Source organism: Aethina tumida, chromosome 6 (genome assembly GCF_024364675.1).
Source record: "Aethina tumida isolate Nest 87 chromosome 6, icAetTumi1.1, whole genome shotgun sequence".
NCBI lineage: Eukaryota > Metazoa > Arthropoda > Insecta > Coleoptera > Nitidulidae > Aethina > Aethina tumida.
The window spans coordinates 14,853,676-14,881,648 of NC_065440.1; the positions used below are offsets into that span (position 1 = coordinate 14,853,676).

Consider the following 27,973-nt stretch of genomic DNA (forward strand, 5'->3'; position numbering starts at 1 on the left):
CCCTCTGTGACCAGTCTTTTAAGGACCAAGTACAGGTAAACTTCTGAAAACGGCTTAAAATAAAGGTTAAAGAACATGTGAGACCCCCACTGCCATAAAATTTACCTAAGGCAATGGTGATTAGAAAATTGGGAATATTTGAGGCACCATTGTGATGTTTACAAGATATTAAACTTATTGTGTTACTTCTCGGTAACCGGTGCTAATCAAATGCAAATTCCTCGTCTATCGCCGCAGAAGTACACGGTGGGGTTTGGGGATTAGGAAGGTGTTTCAGTACCTGCATTTAATTTGGACAAGAACAAATCCACCATGAATAATACAGAAAACTATTGACGAACTGAAGATTTTTAGCGATGATGGGTCACAATTTTAATTAATTTCCGCAGTTACTAAATTTAATAATAATTTATTATTCCCATTTTTAAAAAAGAAAATTCATCCACTTATTCAAAAAACAGCCCTTTAAGTATTGTTTAATGATTTATCTTAAATAAAATCCATTTTATTATTTAATACTTAATTAAAATTTTAGTTTTACCACTTTTCTTAAATAAAAATTATTTAAAATTGTTACATTAAATTAACTACATCCCAAAAATGGATTTTGTCTCCCTGTATTCAGAAATATTTCATCTAAAGAAACAGAAATATGTATTAAATATAACTAAATAATTTTGGTATTGATTTATTTAATATTTTTGAGATGATAATACTACTTTAAATAGAATAATAGATGGAAAAATCAATAAAAAAGACATTAAAAGTAGAATATCACATTTCTACCAAAAGTACACCTTTTTGTTAATAATATAATTCATAATGAATCAGTCGCTATTATTATCGTCACAGCTCTGACACTAAAAGGAGATAAAACAGTCTCAGTTGAGAGATAAGATAAAAATAATGATTAATATGAGTTATTTTTTCTTTCCATATTTTGTCAACTCGACTATTTTAATTGAGTGGAAGACAGCACTGGAAAGTTGGTGCCTGATATTAAAGTAATTTTTGATACATATAATATTATAAGACATGTGTGTATTTATTTTATATCTTACATATTTAAAATGCAAATTATGTTATTGTTATCTGAGATATTATTTATTCATATAATTTCCTTCTTTTTAACAAGTAACACAATGTAACAAGTAGGTATATATATTCAAATACAATAGAGGTAATATACATAGAACTAAAGTTAACACTTAGTCAATAAAACTATTGTTAGCACTTAAGTCATTTATTATATAGTACCAAGTTTCATCCATCTAACGCTAAAGAGAGAGATCACGTACGATAGACAGCAAGTCTCCCACTACGAGGCTGACTTCTGCTGTCTCTGTCGATCATGATGTCTCTCTCTAGATTCAGACGGTTCAAATGATTTTCCTACTGTATATGTTCACAGTTAATTAAAATACTTTGGTAAGTATTTTAATATTAAATGCCTTTTATTAATAAATAACACAATATAACAAATAAATATATTTTATTCAAATACAATAAGGGATATTATACAATACAATATAGAAAAAAATACTTGGTCAATAAGGCCATAATGGTAGAAAATTACCCACAATTGGAAGAACAGTTTTTTAGTCTTACACCTGATTTGTGCCTTTTTTGTTAATAGTTAACATATAAGCTTTCTGCCAGAACTAATAAAAGACTCGCATATAAAATATATAATTAATTAAAACGTTATAATTTATTTAGGTGCATCAGTTATCGACTTTGTAGAGTGATCATCATCACTTCCTCCACTCGTCAGCGACACTAAAAATAAGATTAGACAAAATACATTATCCCCCAAAAGTCCCTCAATTGCGAGATAAGATAAAAACAATACAAACCTATGATGATTATTAATATGACTGCACCAATAACACCAAGAATGATCATCATTTTAATATTCTTCCACCAATACTTCCTTTTCAATTTCTGGGCCTGCTGCTCGAATCGTTTGCCACCTTCTTGCAGGGCGTCCGCCCGACTGTCCAACTCGGAGAGTTTCTGGTCCCGTTCCAGCACTTTTTCAACGTTGACACGCATTATGCCCACAACTTCGTTCACCTAAGCAACAGAATTTTTTAAATGCTCTCCCTCGAGTTATTTCAATGAGGTTTACCTGTTGCTGGGCTTGTTGCAGCTTGTTGTTGGAGGCACCCGGATTGTCCATTCTCTTAAAACAAGTTTATTGTTTGGTTAATCAGTGATGTCGACAGGATGTTACCTTGTCATATGTTCTTGTATTACTCGTACCACAAAGTGTTAAAACTAAATCTACAGGTTTTGCCAAATGTGCTAACAATGAAATTAATTACCTGATACATATCTGTCCGCTCTTATCAACCGATTTGAATTCAATAATTTACTATTTCTGCACTTATCAAACATTGTTGTTATCATAGTTACGTGTTAGTTAGGCGAAACGAAAACAAAATAAACCAATAAAGATACTTACGAACAAACAATAATTAAAACGAAATCAAACAAAACTGAACGAAAACCAAAACGAAAGGAAAACGTAAACTTTGATGTTTCACTGATCACAAGAAAAAGTTAATTGACACAACGTCAAAAGCAATGTTGACGTGTCTTTAAATTTTATCGTTCATTGTTTAATGTTACAGTTTATCTGTCCGCAGCTCGGTTTGTTTTAAGATGAATAATTTAGTTTACTGTTTACGAGTTGTTAATGATTAATGGTAAATACAATTTTATTGGTTAATTAAGTACTACGGGGCGATGTGGCAACATCGCATAAAGTCACTTCTATTAATAAATGTTCAATGGGTATATGGCAACCCAGAGTACAGATATTGGAAGAATAAACAGTGTGGCCTTATAAGGTTTTATATTTTTTTTCAGATTTTAAGTTTTTTTTTTTTCAATTGTGAGGCATAAAAATTTGTACTTATAGACAAAATGCCACGTTTTTTAGCACTGGATAATTTTTTAGATACGAAAGTGAAAGAAATATTTTTATAGAAAGTCTAACTACACCCCTGAAATGAATATATAGCATATTTCATAAACATATGCATATTCATAATTCTGTAAAAAAATTTAAAAGTTCTCTGCGGGGAGCCCTATTTAAAAGAGGGTGTAAGAAACATTTTCTGGATCTAAAATCATTATTATAATTATAACGTTTGCACAAAGTTGCACAATTTTAGATTATGTCCTTATACTTTAAAAAATTAATTAAGGGCAATTAAAACGCAGTTAAACATTTATCAACATTTATTCACTTGCAATTTATTGTCTGAACAATTTGAATCCATAAGAGTTTCATTAAAATTATAAAGGTGCACAACAGCTTTCCAAACGCCAAAAAATAATCATATTTTAGTAAACTAAAATCTATTCGCTATGTTCACTTTCATGACTATAATAATAACGTTGCTGGATCTAAACAAAGGTTCAAACTCAAACAAATGAATCGTATAGTGTTTTATTTTGCAATCACACCAAAAAATTAACGCAGATTCATGTAAAAATCTAGAAAAAAATCACAGACACTATTTAAGCAAAAAAAAAAAAAATAATACAGGAGGGAAACAAAAACAATAAATTAAACACAATCAGCCGTTACTATCAACAAATTAATTGACTCGGTTTTCGCCCTGTCAATAGTAATAACTGACGCCGCAGGCACGAAACGAAGAAGTCAACCGGCAAAGGGTCGAAATTTTTATGCGTCGACCATAAAAATTCCACCGTTGTCCTAAAAACTTCAACGCCCGCCCTGAACAGATCAAAAAACATATAATACATTGTACAAACGGCGGGGTGGGGCGGCTTTTGGGCGGGAAGCGAACGCCGGGACGAAAGCGGCCCTCTCATCACCACATCCACGCATATTCTGTACACAATTTCCATCTAACTAACGTTTAATTACTTTAATACTAAAGCAGTTTCGGGCGTCGCTCCATCCGAATCTCTGCGCGTGTGTGTGAGTGTGCTTGCGTCGTGATTCTGCGTCCCATAACTGTGCGGCGGAATAAAAGCGTCGACGGGGGACGGTTTTATTTCGCCGGCGCCACACGCGTATTGTCACCACATTATCAGCCTTTTTTTTATGTCCACAAAACTAAAAATGAAAAAGTGTGTAATAATAAATATGTTTATTAAACTTACATTAAAGTTAAAAACCATTTTTTTTTTACAAGGAAACTTCAAAGATCTAATAGGCCACATTCACAGGGAGTCCATTACTTATTTTTTTTTAAAACAAATACAACGAATCAGTATTTCACGCAGATGGATAAATATAAGGTTTTCATAATTTTTAGTTGGACTGTCTTTTTTTTAATTATAAACTACTTATTCTACTCTTGTCGTCGTTTGTCCTAACTTTTTAGACAACATTTAAAAGTACATTTTCGGTAATTTTCATTAAATAACCTGAAACAAAAAGCAGGAATTAGTCTGAAATTGATTTAAAAAAGGGACGGGAACAAACAAATCCAGTTTTTAACGAGTTCTGACGCATTTATTCAAAAAACTGAAACAACGCAATTTTGTACTTTCAATGTTAAAGTTAAGGGCCAAAACTTACTCTTCAAACCACCATTATTAAAAAAAACTGTCAACTGTATTTAAGTACCAACACCGAACTCCCACAACATGTTTTATACATCCGACCACACAACCGAATGGGTAAAATTAACAACACATATTCCGGGTGGTGACACTCACAATTTAAACGGGAGTATAGTTTCCTTTGGGCGTGTAGATGAGCTTGCCGGTGGCGAGGCGCCTGACAATTTCCTTCGCCAGTAGTCTCTTCTCCTTCTTGATCTTCTTCAGCACGCCCTTATTTTCGTGCGCCCTCCTGGACAAGTATGGCAACACCTACAACATACAAAATGCATCAAAACCCTTCCACCAACCGCCTTGAAGTCAGTTTACTTCGTTCACGGGACCGTAAGGTATGTATTTGTACGCCGAATACCCGGATTGACCTAAAAAAAAACAGTTAATAATTTAACGGTGGTGTTTATGGTGGGACAGACCTAGCGGGAATGTGATGTAGTCGCACATGGCCAACAGTTGGCCGAAACAGATCACCTTGTCACTCGGTTCGATGGAGTACTCCCGCATCTTCTCGATGGCGAATCGTACGGTGTTCTCGTTGTGGGACGCCACCATGATGGCGATCTTCTTGTCCTCACCCTTGTCCTTGAACGCCTTGATGCGCCGCAGACATTCGGTCAGCGTTTTGTGGTACATGTCGGAGGTGGCCTCGAAGTTCGGGTTCGTCGGATCGGGGTAGCCCATGGCGGCGGCGCGCGCCCTCTCCTGTAAAACACGAACAACATCAATAATTTGTAATGCGCACGCGCAGTAGCACACGCACTTGCTCGAGGTAGGCGCCGCGCACCAGTTTGGCGCCGAAATAGAAGTTCTGACGTTTGGCCTGTTCGAGATCGGTGGTGACCTCCGTCAGCGCGTTCCTGAGGTAACACTGGTAGGTGTTGAACACGATGGCCTTCTCCTTGTTGTACTTGCGCATGAATTCGAGGGTGATACGCGTGATCGCCGGCTGGAAGTACGTCTGTTCGGCGTCGACCATTATGCGGACGTCCATGTCTTGTGCTGCCTGAAAGTTTTATCAAAATAAAACTACACACTCCCTAAATTTTATTAATTGTCTTGCCTTAACGATGGTGTTGACTCTGCGGATCATATTCCTGAACATCTCCTCCTCTTTCGTGGAGAGTTGGGTGATGAGACGGGCCATGCGGCCGGTCTTGAGGTCCGGCACGCGGAACGTGTTGCTCAGCTCCTGATTTTCGTCGATGATGCCCGACCAGGGGAACAGGTGAAGGATGCTGGAACGAATATGTAACCAATTACACAACATAATTTGTGGGTAGCTCGTTTGCGGTTGCGGTTTTGACGCAGTTAATTAAATAGTGTTGTTCATAATATTCGAAGTGCATTGTATAATAGTGTAGAAAATTTGTTGCTATAGTTAAAATTGCGATATCAGTCTAGTGGTATAATTGTAATGTGGATAACAAACGTTGTAATTATTTAGAAAATGTCAATGGTTCAGTATCTAATCCCATTAAATATTTATAATTCTTTTTAGTATTTTAGTTAAATGGTAACCTTGAATTTTTTTAGTGGCTAAATAATTTATGTCTATTCTATTTTAAAATCTAGGAATTTTCATAAAAAAACTAATAAAATGTGTGTAACAGAGCACAAAAAAAATAAACCATTATAATTATTTAGTTAATAGACTTTTTGTTGTACAGAATACATTTATTAACCAAAATTAATGAAATTCTCAGTGGTAATAAAAAAATTAACAATAAATCAAATAGTAAAAACTACATTTTTCTAACTTTTTTAGTTTTCTTTTACACAACGATCAAAGAGAACAATTAAATTTTAAAGCAATTAAATTTCCTTCTAGTTTGTGTATTGTAAAAAATTCAATTTCATATATAAATTATTGAAATTTTCAGTAACATTAGGAGTGATAATACAAAATTGAATAGTGAAAACTCCATTTTTCCATCTACTTTAGTTTTCTCGTGAGGCACTGGCAAAGGCAACAATCATGTTTTAAGAAGAAAAAGATCCAGTTTTTAGTTTTTCTACTGTAACAAATACATTCTGTTACCAAAATTAATAAAATTACCAATGGTAATAGAAAAATTAATAATAAATCGAATAGTGGAAACCACATTTTTCTAACTTTTTTAGTTTTCTTGTACGGAACGATGAAAGACAACAATTAACTTTTAAAGCAAAGAAAATCTCTTTTTAGTTTGTCTATTGTAAAAAATTCAATTTCATATATAAATTATTGAAATTTTCAGTAACATTAGGAGTGATAATACAAAATTGAATAGTAAAAGCTCCATTTTTCCATCTACTTTAGTTCTCTCGTGAGGCACTGGCAAAGGCAACAATCATATTTTAAGAGGAAAAAGATTCAGTTTTTAGTTTTTCTACTGTAACAAATAGATTTTTTTACCAAAATTAATAAAATTATCAGTGATAATAGAAACATTAATAATAAATCGAATAGTGGAAACTGCATTTTTCTAACTTTTTTATTTTTCTTGTTCGGAACGATCAAAGACAACAATTAACTTTTAAAGCAAAGAAAATCTCTTTAGTTTGTCTATTGTAAAAAATTCAATTTCAAATATAAATTATTGAAATTTTCAGTAACATTAGGAGTGATAATACAAAATTGAATAGTGAAAACTCTATTTTTCCATCTACTTTAGTTTTCTCGTGAGGCACTGGCAAAGGCAACAATCATGTTTTAAGAGGAAAAAGATTCAGTTTTTAGTTTTTCTATTGTAACAAATACATTTTTTTACCAAAATTAATAAAATTATCAATGATAATAGAAACATTAATAATAAATCGAATAGTGGAAACTGCATTTTTCTAACTTTTTTAGTTTTCTTGTACGGAACGATCAAAGACAACAATTAACTTTTAAAGCAAAGAAAATCTATTTCTAGTTTGTCTATTGTAAAAAATTTAATTTCAAATATAAATAATTGAAATTTTCAGTAATAATAGAAGTGATAATACTAAACTGAAAAGATAAAAATCCATTTTTCTAACAACTTTAGTTTTCTCATAAGACACTGGCAGTCAATAATCAAGATTTCAGAGTTTGGTAATAACACATATTTATTAAAATGAATGAAATTTTATAGTCAGAACTTGTAAAATATATGCAGACTTAAAACTAATTTTAGTAGCAATAAAATGATGTTTACGTCTGACGTTTCCATTAAAACTTTTATATAGAAAATGTAAGAAAATTATCCTTCATAGTAAACAAAATATTATTTACTACTTTCAGATTCATTTTATAATTCCTTTCGTAGTTAATAACTCCTCTGTAATACAGTCTGAGTTTTTAAATGAATATAAAAATGGCTTCATATAATTACCAGGTGAATTTTTATTAAATGTTTTCGTCATATCTGTTGTCGTGTTCCCTGAATGTAGTGTATGATTAGTAAGTAATCCACACACCACAACTCCGTGCAACACGCCGGGGCTACAGTCTAAAGTACCATTAAATACAAATTAAAGTAAAAAAGTGTGAAAACAACACACCGGACGTTGATGATGCGTGTGACGTTTTAAGAGAGATAAGGGGGAGGGCGAGTAAACTAGCTATAATATTATATTAACCACTCTATGAGGGCGGGACAAAGCCTGATTCTGTTTATACTTGAATGTATGAACGAGAGATGAGGCCTCATACTTACTAGCCCTCCCCCTTGGAGTCCCTAGAAAACAGACACAACGTTACACAACAACCGTGTTTACGGATGGTGTGGGGGGTTTTTGTCGCCTGACGTCGGCCCACTCACCCTTGCTTGTCGTAGGTGATCTGCTTTAGGAACTTTTTCAGCGACTCCTTGTCGGATATGGAATGGAACTTCTTCTCGAGGTCCTCGGGTGTGACGTGGTGGCTCAGCACGTTGCCCTCGCCGCCCATTATTTCGGTCATGTACTGACGCGTCCTCATTATCACTTCGGACAATTGAAGCTGAAACATCCACACTTGACAACCTAACGGATCACAAATCATCAACCGGCTGGTAACCTGAAGGCGGGCCATTGGAATCGGTTGCACTAGCTTACAAGTGAGCCTTCGTTTTCGAAATGTGGCTAAACAGTCCAATTTTTGGAAATTGGAGTACATGGTAGTACTTTAGGCACTGCCAAAGGCAACAATCATGTTTTAAGAGGAAAAAGATTTAGTTTTTAGTTTTTCTACTGTAATAAATACATTTTTTACTAAAATTAATAAAATTATCAATGCTAATAGAAAAATTAATAATAAACAGAATAGTAAAAACTGCATTTTTCTAACTTTTTTTGTTTTCTTTTCTCGATCAAAGACAACAATTAAGTTTTAAAGCAAAGAAATCTCTTTCTAGTTTGTCTATTGTAAAAAATTCAATTTCATATATAAAATATTGAAATTTTCAGTAACATTAGAAGTGATAATTCTAAATTAAATATTGAAAACTCTATTTATCCATCCACTTTAGTTTTCTCGTGAGGCACTGGCAAAGGCAACAATCATGTTTTAAGAGGAAAAAGATTCAGTTTTTAGTTTTGCTACTGTAACAAATACATTTTATTACCAAAATTAATAAAATTATCAGTGATAATAGAAACATTAATAATAAATCGAATAGTGGAAACTGCATTTTTCTAACTTTTTTAGTATTCTTGTACGGAACGATCAAAAACAACAATTAGGTTTTAAAGCAAAGAAAATTTCTTTCTAGTTTGTCTATTGTAAAAAATGCAATTTCATATATAAATTATTGAAATTTTTAGTAACATTAGAAGTAATAATTCTAAATTGAATAGTGAAAACTCCATTTTTCAATCTACTTTAGTTTTCTCGTGAGGCACTGGCAAAGGCAACAATCATGTTTTAAGAGGAAAAAGACTCAGTTTTTAGTTTTTCTATTGTAATAAACACATTCTTTTACCAAAATTAATAAAATTATCAGTGGTAATAGAAACATTAATCATAAAACGAGCAGTAAAAACTGCATTTTTCTAACTTTTTTAGTATTCTTGTACGGAACGATCAAAGACAAGAATTAAGTTTTAAAGCAAAGAAAATCTCTTTCTAGTTTGTCTATTGTAAAAAATTCAATTTCACATATAAATTATTGAAATTTTCAGTAACATTAGAAGTGATAATTCTAAATTGAATAGTAAAAACTCCATTTTTCCATCTACTTTAGTTTTCTCGTGTGGCACTGTCAAAGGCAACAATCATGTTTTAAGAGGAAAAAAATTTAGTTTTTAGTTTTTCTACTAAATTAATACGGATGTAAAAACTGTATTTTTTCTAACTTTTTTAGTTTTCCTGTACGGAACGATCAAAGACAACAATTAAGTGTTAAAGCATGAAAAATATCTTTCTAGTTTGTCTATTGCAAAATATTCAATTTCATATATAAATTATTGAAATTGTCAGTAACATTAGAAGGGATAATACTAAATTGAACAGTGAAAACTCCATTTTTCTATCTACTTTAGTTTTCTAGTAATGGACTGACAAAGGCAATAATCATGTTTTAAGAGAAAAAAGATTCAGTTTTTAGTTTATTTACTATAATAAATACATTTTTCTATCAAAATTAATAAAATTTTCAGTGGTAATAGAAAAATTAATAATAAATCGAATGGTGAAAACTAATTTTTCTAACTTTTTTAGTTTTTGTGTAAGAAACGATCAAATAGAACAACTAAGTGTTAAAAGAAAAATATAAACAGCATAAAAAACAGTCAAAATATCAAAATATAATATAAAAATTTATTCAAATAAATAAATCAAGAAACTAAAAACCAATAATAATCATAATTAACGGACCAATAAGTGACTCCATGTATTGCAATTTGCATAAACACATCATATAATCAGCAAACCAGTGTCACTGATACACCAAAAACCTTATCGAAAACGGGGGCCAAAAGATAACCAGTGCACCCAATCGGTGCCGATTTCGATAAGGCGTCAATGTGCCAGATAAACCAATGCCCGTCATCCAGAATCATCGATAGGTTCGCTTACCAATAGCTGGGGCCGTCCCAACGCCGTTAGTTTAATGGCTGTGATGCCGGTGCCGTATGTGGCACCTGGAACAGAAAAAAACAATACGTGTACCTCAATCCGTGGCCAGGTTTAAGTTACCCCCATCCAAGTACCAACAACAAGTCTACAACGTTACCAAAAAGCCATGCGTCTCCAAACGTCAGAAACAAACAAACTAAATGAGTGTGGAGACGCCCTGATGAAAGCGGTGTGTGTTTTGTAACTATGTGGGGTATTTGTAAGCGGATGATCAACTCGGAAGCTTTAAGGGGTCGTAATAAATTAAGAACTAAAGTGGGATGGTCCTAGAAAATTGGTTCTGGGAGTACTACAAATTACTTTTTCGACTTTTTTTTGTTTGTTTTGTTTGTGCTACATTACCCAACGTTTCGTTTCAGGCCGGGCCCATACTTATCTGATCTTCTTTCCGTTCTCGGAGGGGGGATTAATTGGATTGGGGATTGTTTTGTAAAGGGGGCTCGAGAAATGAGGAAAAATTAAATCTTGGGTTCTACGTTACCTGGACCCCCTTTCTGGAAATCTATAAAAATATATTGGATAGTTTAATAAAAGGCAAATCAATCAAAATTAGGTCATAGATGCATATAAAATAATAATAATAATAATCATTATTAAGTCCATCCCCCCGTTCTGTGTTTCCTATTTTTGACGCAACCATTTTCATCGGCACGAAACAATGCGGTTACGTGATTTTGGCGGAGTGTCGGCGTATCACTGCCAAATCAGCAACCTTGCCTACAAGAATAATGCACCGATACATATTTGTGGACACCCAACAACAATTTCGAACGATCGGACGGGGAAAGCTTCCACCAAAACAACTTTTTCCTTTTAATGTTAATTACAAGTAATAGAACTGAAACATGTTGTACATTGAACATCTTTATTGAAACCATATTTTTACACCAGAAAACTGGTCACTTGCATCATTTCAAATATAACTATAGCTAACTTTTTTGTTATTGAGTTTGCTGACTCAATGAATTCTTGTCAATTTTTTTAAATTTCTCAACAAATTACTTGAGAAAAATCAGGATAGAATAGACGATCTGAAAACGTTAATAACTTTCTTATTTTAAATATAACACACCCTGTATGTTTTTACATAATCAAATAATAAATCAAAAAACCTTTCTATTAATGTAACCATTCAATATACAAAAAGTTAATAATTTCAGAGATATTTAACTCTGTTGTCATTGCACAGAAAATCTAATGGACCACGAACGTAAAACGCCCTGTGTTGTGACGATATGTCGTGCAAATCGCCTTTCAAGTTAAAGTAGCACTTTCTGTAAATGTTTTGGATATATTTCACATTTAATATTGGATCTTATATACAGAACATGTCCATTTTATTGTAAATAAGACATTTTACTTCAAAGAATCATTACTACGAAACTATTGTTACTGTTAGTTGTCCACCCTGTATATTTTTACATTTTTTAATTATACATATAATTCCGAGTAAAATAGCAATTCCTTGTTCATATTTAGAGACAATAAAATTTCAAATTATTAATTTCTTTCCCTAAAAAATACCAAATATAAATGTGAATCAAAAATAGTCCATAATTTTTTTGTTATTAAGTTTGCTGACTTGAGGTTGGAATTTTTAGAATTTTGAAACATTGTTTAAAATATTTCTTGCCAATTTTTTTTTTAATTTCTCAATAAATTACTTGAGAAAAATCAGGACAAATTAGACGATATGAAAACGTTAATAACTTTCTTATTTTAAATATAACACCCTGTATGTTTTTACATAATCAAATAATAAATCAAAAAACCTTTTTATTAATGTAACCATTCAATATACAAAAAGTTAATAATTTCAGAGATATTTAACTCTGTTGTCATTGCACAGAAAATCTAATGGACCACGAACGTAAAACGCCCTGTGTTGTGACAATATGTCGTGCAAATCGCCTTTCAAGTTAAAGTAGCACTTTCTGTAAATGTTTTGGATATATTTCACATTTAATATTGGATCTTATACACAGGATATGTCCATTTTATTGGAAATAAGACATTTTACTTCAAAGAATCATTACTACGAAACTATTGTTACTGTTAGTTGTCCACCCTGTATATTTTTACATTTTTTAATTATACATATAATTCCGAGTAAAATAGCAATTCCTTGTTCATATTTAGAGACAACAAAATTTCAAATTATTAATTTCTTTCCCTAAAAAATACCAAATATAAATGTGAATCAAAAATAGTCATAATTTTTTTGTTATTAAGTTTGCTGACTTGAGGTTGGAATTTTTAGAATTTTGAAACATTGTTTAAAAGATTTCTTGCCAATTTTTTTTTTAATTTCTCAATAAATTACTTGAGAAAAATCAGGACAAATTAGACGATATGAAAACGTTAATAACTTTCTTATTTTAAATGTAACACCCTGTATGTTTTTACATAATCAAATAATAAATTAAAACACCTTTCCAATAATGTAACCATTCACTATACAAAAAGTTAATAATTTCAGATATATTTAACTCAATTCTGTCACTCCACAGTCACATTTGATATTGAGTCTTATAGATAGATCGTATCTTTTTAATGGGAAAAAGGGCATTTTACTTAATCAATAAAATAGGTAGATTTCTAATCTAAAACCAACAATACCTCCAAGTTAAAAGAATACATGTCACATTAAACAACATGCTTCAGCTCCATTAAAATCCTTAGTAAAATGCACTGGTCGATTACAAATTGAATCGGTTATAATGCAATTATTGAAACATCAAAGGGATTATTCGATAAATCGGTCACAAGGCTGTCTAAATTGGACAAAGCACGCGCTGCTCAAATGGCGAACATCTGTATCTGGCCAATGCCAAAATGCCAGTACCGTTTTTGCCCAACAAAGCCACCTCACAATTAGTCACATGCAGATGATTTTTGTTAGTTATCGAACACAGAATGAGGGTTGAGTGTGGTAAATTCATTAAACAATTTTAGTAGTTGATGGTCAATTCAATGAGACACAAGCGTGGGGGTTCGAAACATAAAAAAAACGTACACAAACATGCACGTGTGGATCGAACAAAGACCCTAAAGGAACGTTGTTACGACCAACATCTCTTGCACACCTCCAAAGGGCACAGAAGTACCGTGCGACTCACCTGCGATCGCCTCCAGACACTTGATGAAGGTCTCCATGTTCCTCTCGCACGTGGCCTCGTTCAAATAGAAGTACGTCCTGGCCGACTGCACCTTGTACCGTCTGTCCGCGAACGTCTTGTCCACATGGTACTGTTTGATCGACCCGTCCTCCACCTTGTCGCCGGCCTCCGGCACCGAAGCCCTAAATCAACACCCTCTCAATGTGTTCGAAGTGAAGTTAGTCGGGCAACTTACTCGACTTCACGTTTCTCGGCCTCCTCCTGCGACAGGTCCTCCTCCACCGAGTAATCGAGGATGGGCTTGACGCCGAAGCTGCGTAACCTCTCCAGCGTCGGTCGGATTTTGTACTGGTCCTCGCCGGCCACGAAGTGGCCGTAGAACGTTGCCTTCATCATGGTAATGAACAGCCGCTCGCCCAGCACCCCCTTGGCCAGCTTCATCAGCTGCAAACGAAATTAGGGAATCAATTAATCGCCGGATATTACGGGGTTTATGGAGGAAAAATTCCGATCTAATCGCACACGGTGCTGGATGATGAGTCAAATATTGGGATTGTTACGTTGTTACCGGGTCGCTGAGCAAACAAACAGTTTTTAAATAATTAAGGTGCACGCCAAAAATAAACAAACACGAAAGAAAACATGTTCCCGATGATTGTTTAATGACGGCGCTGCGACCTTGTCTGCATCAATCAACCACCAACCGTCATTAAATCATTATTGGCCGGCTGCAGTATTTTAAACTTATCTGTCCACTACGGCTACGAATTTATCTCAATTTTTTTATCATTTTTTAAAATATTTTGAAGTAAATCAAGTCATATTTTGATTTTGATGAGTATAGTTTTACTAATATCTAAAAAAGTAGAACTTTTCTGTCCAAAATTGTTTAAATATCTTAAAAAATCCAAATGTCCACCATAAATAAAAATTCATTTAAAGTTCTATAAATATTTGAAATGTCCAAATGTCTTAATATCAAAGACTTATATAGTGTCCAATTGTCAAAAATGTGTAAATATTAAAAAAACATCAAAATTTTTAAATAATTAAAAATATCCGAATGTGTAAATATTAAAAATATCAAAATTTTTAAGTATTTAAAAATGTCCAAATGTCTGAAATTGTCCGAAATTGTCCAAAATGTCTGAAATTGTCCAAAATGTCTGAAATTGTCCAAAATGTCTAATAATGTCAAAAATGTGTAAATATTAAAAAATATAAAATTTTTTAAATATTTAAAAATGTCAAAAAATGTGTAAATATTAAAAAATATCAAATTTTTTAAATAGTTAAAAATATCTAAATGTGTAAATATTAAAAATATCAAAATTTTAAAAAATTTGAAGTTGTCCAAATGTATAAAATTGTCAAAAATGTTTAAATATTAAAAAATACCAAAATTTTTAATTATTAAAAATGTTCAAATGTCTAAAAATCTCAAAAATGTATAAATATTAAAAAATATCAAAACTTTGAAATATTTTAAAATATCCAAATATCTAAAAATGTGTAAATATTAAAAATATCAAAATTTTTAAAAATTTAAAAATGTCCAAATGTCTGAAATTATCAAAAATGTTTAAATATTAAAAAATAGGAAAATTTTTAATTATTAAAAATGTTCAAATGTAAAAAATATGTAAATATTAAAAAATACCAAAATTTTTAATTATTTAAAAATGTCCAAATGTCTAAAAATGTCAAAAATGTGTATATATTAAAAAATATCAAAATTTCTAAATATTTAAAAATGTCCAAATATTTAAAAATGTTAAAAGTGTGTAAATATTAAAAAATATCAAAATTTTTAAATAATTAAAAATATCCGAAAATGAGTAAATATTAAAAATATCAAAATTTTTAAATATTTCAAAACGACCAAATGTCTAAAATTGTCAAAAATGTTTAATATAAAAAAATATCAAAATTTTTCAGTAATTGGAAATGTCTAAATGTTTAAAAATCATAAAATATATATTGAAAAAAGACAAAATTTCTAAATATCCACAATGTCCAAATGTCTAAAAATCTATAAATGTTAACAAATCTCGAATTCACATAAATTATCTAAAATTATCTAAATATTAAAAATGTACAAATGTCAAAAATGTGTAAATACTAAAAAATATCAAAACTTTTAATTATTTAAAAATTTTCAAATGTCTAAAAATGTCTAAATTTCAAAAACTAATATCTAAAAATAACTAAATGACTAAAAATTTCTAAATATCCACAAATGTCCAAATATTTAAAAATTTATAAATGTTAACAATTCACTACAACATCTAAAATTCTAAGAATATAAAAATGTCCAAATGTCTAAAAATGTCTAAATATCAAAAAATATTTAAATATCTAAATATGTGAATATAGCTAAAATGATTAAAAATAGCTAAATGATTTAAAATGTATAAATGTTAACAAATCTCCAATTTTCTAAAATATCTAAAATTGTTTAATATATAAAAAATTTATAAATAAAAAAAGAAATTAAATATTTAAAAGTGTCCAAATATAAGTTATTAAAAATGTCTAAATATCCACATGTATAAATGTTAAAAAAACTAAAATTGTCAAAATATATAAAAATGTACAAATGTTTAAAAATGTACAAATGTTTAAAAATGTCAAAAATGTGTAAAAATAAAAAATTAGCAAAATTTGTAAATATTTAAAAATGTCCAAAAATATATAATGTTTAAAAATTTCTTAATGTATAAATATTAAAATAGTTTCAAATATCTAAAAATGTCCAACTATTTAACAGTTAATAAGTGCCTAAAAGGCTAACGTATAAAAAAAGTGTCCAAATGTCTAAATGTACAAAAATCAATCGAACTGAATTTTTAAAATGTCATAACTAATTATACGGTTCACATAAGCAAGTTTATTAAAATTCTTTTGATGAACCATTTGAATATATAAAACAGCATAAATATTCCACAAGTCTAAAAACGTATCCATAATGGAAAATTCTTGAATTTCGTTAAAACCCAAATCCAATAAAGTCAGTCGTTCACAGCCCAAGTCCCAACAAATTTATCGATCTCAGCAATAACGAAAAATGGAACAGGCCTCCCCAAACCCACCCGAAAAAACCACCGAGACGAGATGGCTTGACGTCACCGGCCGGCACAGAAAGGGGGGTCGGTAGCTATGGAAGCAGCCCCACCGCCATTCATTCCGTTCCGCGTCTATTGATCGGGGGGCTCGTCCGCGTGACGGAAGCGTATGCGCGACCGCCACGGAGGTCACGCGATCGAACCTCCGTCGCAAAAATGCCGTCGACATTCTCCAGTCGCAGTCCGACATTAATAAAACGGGGTAAACTCAGTCGGGGAGGACCAGGAGGAGATAACCCACGTTGGGGGGTTCCCCGACGCCGGGGACGAGTTTATGCCAGACCCGGGGGTGCGGGGTTGAGTAAACAGAATCGATAGCCACCCCCCCGGTCGGCCGGTCGTCTGGCCAGCCGCTGGAATCCTTGACACCAAGTCGAAGTTCGGGAGGCCGGAACCGGCACCGGCACCTAGTGAACGAAATCGCCTGAACACGATACCGTTGTCCAAGGCCGCGACCGTTTCGCATTACGACCAGTTAACGCGATTGTGTAGTTGTATCGCGTTACCAGCGGATTTTTCGGTTTTGCATCCCACACCGGTGCCCGTGATTCAGGCCCGACTATTTTTAGGCGACGGCTTTACGTAACTATTTTACGTTTCGGGTCGGTTGTGGAGTGGCGGTGCGGCCGCTGCTGAAAATTTTCGCGGCTTATCACGAAATTTCTCGATGTCGTTAACCTCAGGGACGGAAGGAGTAACGTTGCGGATATGTTCAAGGACGATCCTTGATTTTTTTCTCTTTAGGTTTGTGTGAGCAACAGGTTTGCGGAAGGAGACTGTTACGAAAAATGGTCGAACATCTCTATAGTTCATGTGTCTAAAATTATCAAATATGCATAACTGTTTAAACATATAATATAGTCTAAATATTGAAAAAAGTAGACTATGAACATTATAATATATCCAAATTTATGAACATCTACAAATGTCAAAATTTCTAAAAACTAAATAAATATCAAAAAATGTCATAGGTTTAAATATTTTTAAATATCTAAAAATGTCTGAAATGTCCAAATGTCTAAAAATATCAAAATGTCTGTGAATATTAAAAAATGTCAAAATTTATGGATATGTAAAAATGTCCAAATGTCTAGAAATGAAATAAATATCAAAAAATATCAATATGTCTAAATATTTTTAAATATCTAAAAATGTTTGAAATCCACAAATGTTTGAAAATATCAAAATGTCTGAATATTAAAAAATGTCAAAATTTATGGATATGTAAAAATGTCCAAATGCCTAGAAATGAAATAAATATCAAAAAATGTCAATATGTCTAAATATTTTTAAATATCTAAAATGTCCAAATGTCTAAAAATAACAAAATGTCTGTGAATATTAAAAAATGTCAAAATTTATGGATATCTAAAAATGTCCAAATGTCTAGAAATGAAATAAATATCAAAAAATGTCAATATGTCTAAATATTTTTAAATATCTAAAAATGTCTGAAATCCCCAAATGTCTGAAAATATCAAAATGTCTGTGAATATTAAAAAATGTCAAAATTTATGGATATCTAAAAATGTCCAAATGTTTAGAAACGAAATAAATATCAAAAAATGTCAATATATTTAAATATTTTTAAATATCTAAAAATGTCTAAAATGTCCAAATGTCTGAAAATATCAAAATGTCTGTAAATATGTCTAAAAACGAAATAATTATCAAAAAATGTCAATATGTCTAAATATCTTTAAATATGTAAAAATGTCTATAATGTCTAAATATCTAAAAATATCAAAATGTCTGTGAATAATAAAATATGTCAAAATTTATGGATATATAAAAATGTCCAAATGTCTAGAAACGAAATAAACATCAAAAAATGTCAATATGTCTAAATATCTTTAAATATGTAAAAATGTCTATAATGTCTAAATATCTAAAAATATCAAAATGTCTGTGAATAATAAAATATGTCAAAATTTATGGATATATAAAAATGTCCAAATGTCTAGAAACGAAATAAATATCAAAAAATATCAAATGTCCAATATCTAGAAAAGAAATAAACATCAAAAAAATGTCAAAATGTCCAAGAATAATAAAAATATGTCAAAAATGTATGAATATCTAAAAAAGTATAATACGTAATAAATATCAAAAAACGTCTGTGAATAATAAAATATATCAAACATTTATGAATAACTAAAAAGATGTTGTTTAAAAATGTCTAAATATAAAAAAATATCAAATGTCCAAACGTCTAAAAAGATAATAAATATCAAAAAATATATAGAAATATTTAAAAAAGTTGCCTAAATAAAATCTCAAAATGTCTAAATGACTAAAAATTGTCAAAAACATCTAAAAATGTTCAAATGTCTAAAACTGTTTAAAAATCCAAAAACCTGCAAATAATAAATATTTAAATGTCTCAAAATTTCTAAATATCTAAAAAGCATCAAAAAATGTTAAAATATCTTAAGGAATTGTTCAAATGTCTAAATAACAAAAGTTGTTTGGACATTTCAGTCATTTGACATTTCCAGACATTTTTGAACATTTAGACATTTTTAGAAATTTGGACATTTCAGACATTTGGATAATTTTAGACAATTGGACATTTTTAGACATTTGAACAATTTTAGACATTTGGACATTATCATACATTCAAATGTCTAAATAACAAAAGTTGTTTAAATATCTAAAAATTATCAAATGTCTAAAAAATTTTAAATATACAAACATGACGGAAAGTCTAAAAATGTTCAAATATCTAAAAATGACCAAATGTCTAAAATTTTCAAATATATAAACGTATCTAAACATTTAAAATGTCCAATTACCGAATAAATTTCAAAAAATGTCAAAATATTTAAAAATTTTTGGCTATCCATATGTTCATATGTCTAAAAATACATAAATATCAAAATGTCCAAAAATGTCAAAATATTTTAAAAATGTTAAAATGTCTAAAAATATAAAAAATATCAAATTATAAATATGTCTAAATGTCTATAAAACATAAAATAATGTCTAAAAATTAAAATATGTATAAACATCAAAATGTTGTCTAAATATACCCAAAATAACAAAATTTCTAGAATGTCTAAAACTTTCTAAATATCAAAAAATTCAGTTTTTATCTATTTCTTTATAATTATTATATTAAAAATGTAGTTTTCAAATCGATTGTTGCAAAAAAATTAATCTGCTTTCAAATTTGTGCTTAATTTGAACGTTTCACTAAACTAAAATTGCACGACGCAATTTCGCAAATGTCACTAAAACTGGTTCTAAGCCAGTGCCGATTAGTGCAAAGAGTGTTCGACCTAAATTTTTCTCGCAAACACAAAAATAGTACGTCTAAAGTGCGAAACATCCCACCAGTTTCAAAAACAAAAAAAAAATCCACGTCACCGCCACACAAACATTTTCCCAGCTGTTTACCACCGAAATCATAATTAATAAAGCAAATCGATGGTTCACAAAAAAAAATATGTCTATTTGCGGGCAAATCTGGCGGCGACAGACACCGAAATCCGGTTCTGGTCGGTTATTCTTTGCTATTTGCATGCGGTTATAAATTATACAAACACAATCATTTACATTATAAAATTATTTTAAGGTTCGTGGTCGTTGTAATTTTCTGCGTTGCGTGTACGTAACATGAGGAATTTTTAATGGAGTGCTTGGGTTATTTTGAACGTTCCGATTTCGGGCGCAGGTGCACAGAAAAACAATAAAATGTGTCAAAATCAAATTTCAAAAAAGCAGGCTAATCTACTACAAAATAGATGGCGCTTTAGATATTAAGAAATTCTGACATTTCTGTATATTTATACATTTTTAGACATTTGGACAATTTTTAGACATTTGGACATTTTTAGAAATTTAGACATTTTTGGACATATAGACATTTTTAGAAATTTGGACATTTTTGGATATTTATAGATTTTTAAACATTTGGACATTTTTGAACATATAGACATTTTTAGAAATTTTGACATTTCCAGACATTTAGACATTTCCAGACATTTGGACAATGTGAGACAATTGGACATTTTTAGACATTTGAACTAATTTTAGACATTTGGACATTTCTAGACATTCACTTTCAAGTTACTACTAATTACGGGATGCGCTTGGACGGAGGCTCGACCGGTGACGTGTTAATTTAGGCCGCCTGCGTCACCCGATCCGCCTCCGCTCGACGCGTCGTATTTTATCGTCCGGCGCATTAAACTTATTCATCGTTGGTGTGCGCACGAGATAAAAATCTATGTCACTGTCTGCGAATTTTGTATTTAAACGGGGTTTTGAAGCATTTTTATCGGAATGAAAAGTTTATTTGACTTGTAGATCTGGTGAAATGTTTTGTAAAATTTACTTAAAGATTATGGGAAATTTGCTTTTGCCACTGCCAACTATTCTGTGGTAATTTTATGTAATAAATTGTGGAAATTTGTGATGACAAATGTTTTCGTACAAATTATAATCATTTATTGTGTAAATATTTCAGACTGCGGTTCTATATGTGTCATCAAAAATAATTGTTTCTTAAAAAAACATAATAAGTTAAATTTAAAATCACTATTTTTTATAAATATAATTATTTATTTATTTTTTATAATATGGATTATTTTCATATTTTATGTCTAATTATTTAAATATTCTAAAATGACCATGACTAAAAATATCTGAAGGATTTAAGTATTAGAAATGTCTAATATTTTTCTAAATATTCAGTAGAGTGTTAAAATGTCTCAATTTAGAAAATGTCTGAATGTCCAAAATGCCCAAATTACAATCATAACTTATGAAATCTTTTATTATCTAAATGTCTAAAAATGTTCAAATATATATTGAAATCAGATAATGTCTGAAATGTCCAAAAATGTCTAAATTATATTTTTTTTAAATGTCTAAATATCTAAAATGTAAAATGTCCAAAATGTTCAAAAATGCCTAAATTATGATTTTTTTAATTTATAAATATTTAAAATGTATAAATTTCCAAAATGTCCAATTTACGATCATAACTGTATTACCTAAATTTCTAAAAATGTTCAAATGTCTAAGTATATTTAAATATCAGAAAATGTATTAATTATATTGTTTTTAAATATCTAAATACATATCTAAAATGTTTAAATTATTGTTTATACAATTTTAATCTAAATGTTTAAAAATTTCAGATATGTCTAAATATTTAAAATGTATAAATGTCCAAAATGTCCAAAAATTATGATTTTTTTAAATCTCTAAATATTTAAAATATATAAATGTCCAAAATGTCCAATTTACGATCATAACTTTATTAACTAAATTTCTAAAAATGTTCAAATGTCTAAATATATTGAAATATTAGAAGATATCTAAAATGTAAAAAAATGTCTAAATTATAATTTTTTAAAATGTATAAATACATATCTAAAATGTCCAAATTACTTATGCAATCTTTCATTATCAAAATGTATAAATATGTTAAATGTCCAAAAATGTAAACGTATAAATGTCCAATTTACGATCACTTTTATTACCTAAATTTCTAAAAATGTTCAAATATCTAAATATATTGAAATATCAGAAGATGTCTAAAATGTCCAAAAATGTCTAAATTATAATTTTTTAAAATGTCTAAATACATATCTAAAATGTTTAAATTATACAATTTTAATCTAAATGTTTAAAAATTTCAAATATGTCTAAATATCTAAAACGTCCAAAAATGTGTAAATTATCATTTTTTGTAATGTCTAAAAATGTCCAAATATGTAAAATTATCTAAGTATTAAATACATTTAAATTGCAGAAAATGTCTAAAATGTATAAACGTCCAAAAATGTTAAATGTCTTTTAATTATTATATATTCTTATTATTCAAAAATGCTCTAATGTCCAAATGTCTAAATATAAGAAAATGTCTAAAAATATTCAATGATCAGAAAATGTCTGAAATTCATAAAATATTTGACTATATTATGTATTTAAATATCCAAAATAGACATTTTTTTAAATTTCTAAATGTCTAAAATTATTCAAATTGAAAATAGCAGAAATGTTTAAATAATTATAATTTGTTTTTTCAATTGCCAAACTGTTTAAATTATTTAAATATTTAAAATTCCCAAAGATGTCCAAATTATTTTTATAGATTGTTTACTTTTAATACTCAATAATGTCTAAATATACAAATGTCTAAAAAGTATAAATTTCCAATAATGTCTAAATTATAGATTTCTTTCTTTTAATGTTTAATAATATTTAAATGTCTAAATATGAGAAAATGTGTGAATTTTATATGTTGTCCAAAAAAATGTAATGTTTTTTTTTAAAATTAAGTACCTTAAAATGTCCAACCAATTTATAAACGTGTCTAAATTATAAAAATATCAGAATGTACAAATATCCAAAAATCCTTAAAAACATTATTTAATTTATTTTTATTTCTAAATGACTAAAAATGGTTAATTCATGATTATAGAATGTTTTCTTTTAATGCCTAATAATGTCTAAATGTCTAAAATGATTAAACACTTAAGAACATCTAATCCTGTAACAGCAGTCACCGGACGAGCCTCCGTCCCATGACTGTGACGACGTTCCCCTAATTAGCGGGAACTTTGTATCCACCGTTTGTGTATTTTAGAACAATGTGACAATGTTTTCTTTTCAAATATAAAAATAATCGGTCTATATTTACTTGCACCTTGGAACGTTGCGAAACTCGTCGCAGAAAAATTACGCTTGTTTGTTTTTTCACTGATTCGAAGTTTACCTGTGCCACTGAGCCGTGGGGAAAACGTATTGATATCTGTTCCGGTGCCAAAAAATCGCCGAACGCATTTTAAAACATATGCCGTTCGTCGATATGCCGGGTTGTGCAACCGACTAATTTATTTTTTCGCTTGCGGTGACGTGTTTTTGATTTATTTTCGACTTTTGTGTCCATTTAAGTTCACCGACGTTCACGTCAAGGTTTTCGGTTTATTAAGATTGATTTTTTGTTGTTGTTTTTGATTACAAGGTTTTTTAATGGTGTTAATCATGTTGTCACACTACTAATGCACTAATTGTTTGTTTTAAAATTTATGTAGTAACTGAGTGGCTGTTCAAAATTGTCCCACTTCAATCAATCCATAAAAAATGTGAGTTACTTGAACTCTTCCCTGTTTATAAATAAATTGAAATAATTATCCATAAAATTGTGTCTATTTTTTAACACAAAGTGTCATTTATAACTGTGACAAAAAGTTGGCAATATTTTTAAAAAAAGTTTAAAGGTTAAAGAAAATGAAACATTGTCAGTAAACTTTGGACGTTTTCCAAAAATTGCACGATTGACTGTTCCCAAAACAAATCGATGTCGATTAAGTAAATTGAATTCGATTTAGTTTACTCCTTGAAACACACACATGTAGATTGTTTAATAAATATATACATAAGGTGTTATGAAAATTTGTTACGCAATTTAATCTCATTGTTTAGATTTTAGTCAACAAATTTTTAACAATGAATTTTACGATTTAATGTACTGATTATTTAAATTTATCGACAATTGTTTTCAATTTTTTATTATTTTTGCTATTTTATATGATTATTCACGTTTTAATAATTTTGAATTTCATTACAATTCTAATTATATATTATTAAATATGGAATCTGAACATTCCATAAATCAATTATAGCAATTTTTATAAGATGAAAATGTTATTGGATTCTTATTAGACAATGATGTTGATTATTATGAATAATTTTATATTATTATTAATGTAATAATATATTGCTTTTTCTCTACAATATTAAATAATAATTAAAAATTTAATTAATTTGCCACTTTATAAGAAAAATCAGTTTATAAGTATGTACAATATTAGTTTATCATTTTTAATTTTATTTCCAAAAAATTTTAAAATAATTTTTTTATAAATCAAAATCTAAATTAATACCAAATTTTAACTTAAAATCTACATATGTATCGTATAATTATTAAACGTTTTAGTATTATTTAATTACTTTGGACAATTTAAATATATAAAATATTTTTTATACTTCGCATAACTATTAAACATAATTAGTATTACTTAATTACTTTGAATATATTAATAAATTCTTGTTTTTATTCCTGAAAGTTGGAAGTAACAATAATTGAAATTGAATTTTAATGGGAAAATTTAGAATTTAATTTGCTATATAATAAGAAAAATTAACTTTAAATGTATATAAAATTTTATTTTATCACTTTTAAATTTGTTTGCAATAAAATTTGGCAATTTTCATATAATTTTTTTATAAATAAAAATCTAAATTAATATTAAATTATATATTCATTATTTTTAACCTAAAATCAACATATTTGTTCAAATAAAATGTATGAATTTAAATATAATATAATAATTCGTATAACTATTAAATTTAGTAATTTATTTAGTTTGGACATATTAATAAATTCTTGTTTTTAATTTTGAAATTTAGAAATAACAATAATTGAAAATTTTAACTGAATTTTAATTCGAAAAATTAAAAATTTAAATATTTTACCATATTATATAAAAATCAATATTAAAAATAAATTAAATATAATTTCATCGTTTTTAAAGTTGTTTAAAATAAATTTGACAAAGTTTTCAAGTAATTTTTTATAATCAAAAATCAAATTATATAAATTTGTTTCAAAATAGTGAACATTAAAAAAAAATAATATTTAACAATTAAAAGGTCATTTCTAAAAAATTTAATAATTAAAATAACAAAAAATATTTATGAATATTTGAAAAATCGTAGATATTTTAAATAATATAAATTATATATTAACAATTAATTTTTGAAAAATTAAAAAATGTAAAATAAAAATTAAAAAATGTTTAATAATTCGAAAGTTGTTATTAAAATTTAACTATTAAAAGAATCAATAAAAAATTTAATAGATGAAACATTTGAAAAATCATATAGAAAATTAAAAAATATAAAATAAATATCAAGAATACTTTTAGTATATTATTTTCTTACGTTTAAATAAAATAAATATGATTTGATTTTATTTTTTCTTTTAAATATTTATATTTAATAATTAAATTTATGAATAAAAATATTAATGATAATAAACTGATACAATTGTCTGTTTTTTTTGAAACAAAATTTTGATATTAAAATTGGAGTAATTATAAAAATAATAGTTTTTATAAGTTAATTTATAAAAAAGAACTAATATTTTTATATTTATAGTTAAGTATATCAACAATTTTATAAAGTATAAAATAAATATATTTTGTATAACGTCAATTAAGTAAAAATTCTTAAAAATCATAAACATTCTAAAAAATAAATGAATTATCAATAATATTTTTTTTTTAGATTTTTACATTTTGTGTTCAATTAATGTTGACCATTCAAAAATAAAAAAATTGCAAATATTGTAACATAATTTAAAACTGTTAATTTATGAATTTCAAGTAGTTGAAATTGAACAATTGAGCTGAATTAAAACAATTGAAATATTCTGTTACTATTATACTATTGAATTATATTCAAATCCATAAAGTTATTTCGAATATAATTTCTTTCTTGAAATATTACAGATATTTTTTAGTTATATCTGAACTGACAATATATAATTATTTTATACGTTTAATTAATCACAATTTAACGTTAAAAACTATTTATATCAAGTAGAACAAAAGTGACTCAGTTTTATTAATCTTATTAGACCAGCCCATAATATGGCGAATAAAAGCCAAGACAATTTTTAAGTAACAAAATATTTCCTTTTTTCTAATTAACAACAATTAACTATTAAAACATATGCATATAAAGTTAAAAGATTCATTGAAAGTGACTCAGTCTTACTAATTTTATTAAGACATTTCCATAATGTATAAAGTAAAATTGACAAAATTACTTTTTTTCTTCTTCAATTCAAGCCACAATTTAATATTAAAACCTACGTCAACTTGGAACAATTTATTGAAAGTGATTCAGTCCTATTAATTTTATTAGACACTTCCACAGTGTGATTTCTAATCTCTAAACTAATTGAAGGTAAAACCAAAACTGCAACAACATTAAAACTGTCTATAATTCGTTCGTGACATTCAAAACTGAATACATATTAAAACACCATTATGAGTTTTTATGCAAATTAAAAATTTATCGTGATATTTGGCGATTAGGAAAGTGTGACACGTTTCAACATTTTGGCTGCACACTAATTACCGGTAAAATTATACACGGTGTGTCGTATAACCAATTTGCACGTTTTTAACCATGAATGAACCGTGCGGGGTAAAGTCTTTTGACGCAAATCAGCTGTTGCAACCGGTTCTATAATAACTATACAGCGTGTTAAACGTCCGTATTATTAGGTATCCTTATGTAAACGGTTTTCGGGTGTGCACGACGTTGAACCGGGTCCAAGTCGTTGCGAAAACGTTGCCGCAAAACCGTAGGGCCGGCGAATCGATACCCCGAGTCCGTGTGTGTGTTACACAACTCGGCGTGTTACGAAAAAGCCCTCCTTACCTTCATGTTATTGTCGACGATCGTCTCGAACGAGCACATCGTGTAGACGATGTAGGCACGTATCAGTTCCCAGTTCGTTTTGCTCTTGAACGCCGCCCTGGCGTCCTCGAACGTGATGTCGAGCGCGTCCTTCGGCGACTTGGCGTCCTGTGCAGGGGCGGCGACCGCCGTCTGCGACACCGTCGACTTCATGGCCGCCGACGGCTGCCAGACCGGCGGACCGGCGGCCCCCCTGCACTTCGTACGCAGGCCGCATCTGATCAACGGCCGCAGATACGCCATTCGGGTTTGTTTCGGAGCTGTGGAGCGGACGAACGTGTGGGACACCGTCGACCAGTTGGTACCGAGCTAATTGGGGGCACACCGACGATCGGACGATGCGGCTTTTCAGTCGGACACACACACACTGGCGTACGGGAACGGCGTGAGACTGGCACGTACTGACGGGGGTTGGCTCGTTCACAAGTGAGCGGGCGGCCGCGGCGGAGCGGTGGCGGTGTGTGTGTCGCACAGGCGCACAGCAACGGACCGGGCCGGCGGCTTAACGGTGAGCGGGGCACGCGCGCGCTCACGGACTCTTGGCTACGGGT

At 29.7% G+C, this 27,973-nt stretch overlaps 2 protein-coding genes across 5 annotated transcripts; both read right to left on the reverse strand.

Moving 5' to 3' along the window:
- Positions 1 to 1,475: 1,475 nt before the first annotated feature.
- On the reverse strand, positions 1,476 to 2,627 carry LOC109602647 (synaptobrevin). Of its 2 annotated transcripts, none has more exons than XM_020019070.1 (4): positions 2,468 to 2,627; positions 2,132 to 2,185; positions 1,857 to 2,076; positions 1,476 to 1,779 (listed from the first exon to the last, which is right to left on the reverse strand). In XM_020019070.1, exons 2-4 carry the CDS (start codon positions 2,180 to 2,182, stop codon positions 1,712 to 1,714), a joined length of 339 nt encoding a protein of 112 aa, XP_019874629.1. In that variant the 5' UTR covers positions 2,183 to 2,185; positions 2,468 to 2,627; the 3' UTR covers positions 1,476 to 1,711. The 2 variants fall into 2 exon arrangements, with proteins under 2 accessions (XP_019874629.1, XP_019874628.1); XM_020019069.2 differs by lacking the exon at positions 2,468 to 2,627 and adding an exon at positions 2,328 to 2,457.
- Positions 2,628 to 3,231: 604 nt separating this feature from the next.
- On the reverse strand, positions 3,232 to 27,968 carry LOC109602653 (proline dehydrogenase 1, mitochondrial). 3 transcript variants are annotated; one of them, XR_007548392.1, is made up of 13 exons: positions 27,384 to 27,968; positions 14,024 to 14,232; positions 13,789 to 13,970; positions 11,151 to 11,171; positions 10,610 to 10,674; positions 8,376 to 8,554; positions 5,669 to 5,843; positions 5,369 to 5,611; positions 5,025 to 5,310; positions 4,921 to 4,973; positions 4,708 to 4,863; positions 4,147 to 4,413; positions 3,232 to 4,099 (listed from the first exon to the last, which is right to left on the reverse strand). XR_007548392.1 is itself a non-coding variant. In XM_020019078.2 (12 exons), exons 1-11 carry the CDS (start codon positions 27,663 to 27,665, stop codon positions 4,711 to 4,713), a joined length of 1,848 nt encoding a protein of 615 aa, XP_019874637.1. In that variant the 5' UTR covers positions 27,666 to 27,968; the 3' UTR covers positions 4,119 to 4,413; positions 4,708 to 4,710. The 3 variants fall into 3 exon arrangements, 2 of the variants coding, with proteins under 2 accessions (XP_019874637.1, XP_049824718.1); XM_020019078.2 differs by lacking the exon at positions 3,232 to 4,099 and having other exon boundaries at positions 4,119 to 4,413; XM_049968761.1 differs by lacking the exons at positions 3,232 to 4,099; positions 11,151 to 11,171 and having other exon boundaries at positions 4,119 to 4,413; positions 27,384 to 27,950.
- Positions 27,969 to 27,973: the final 5 nt, after the last annotated feature.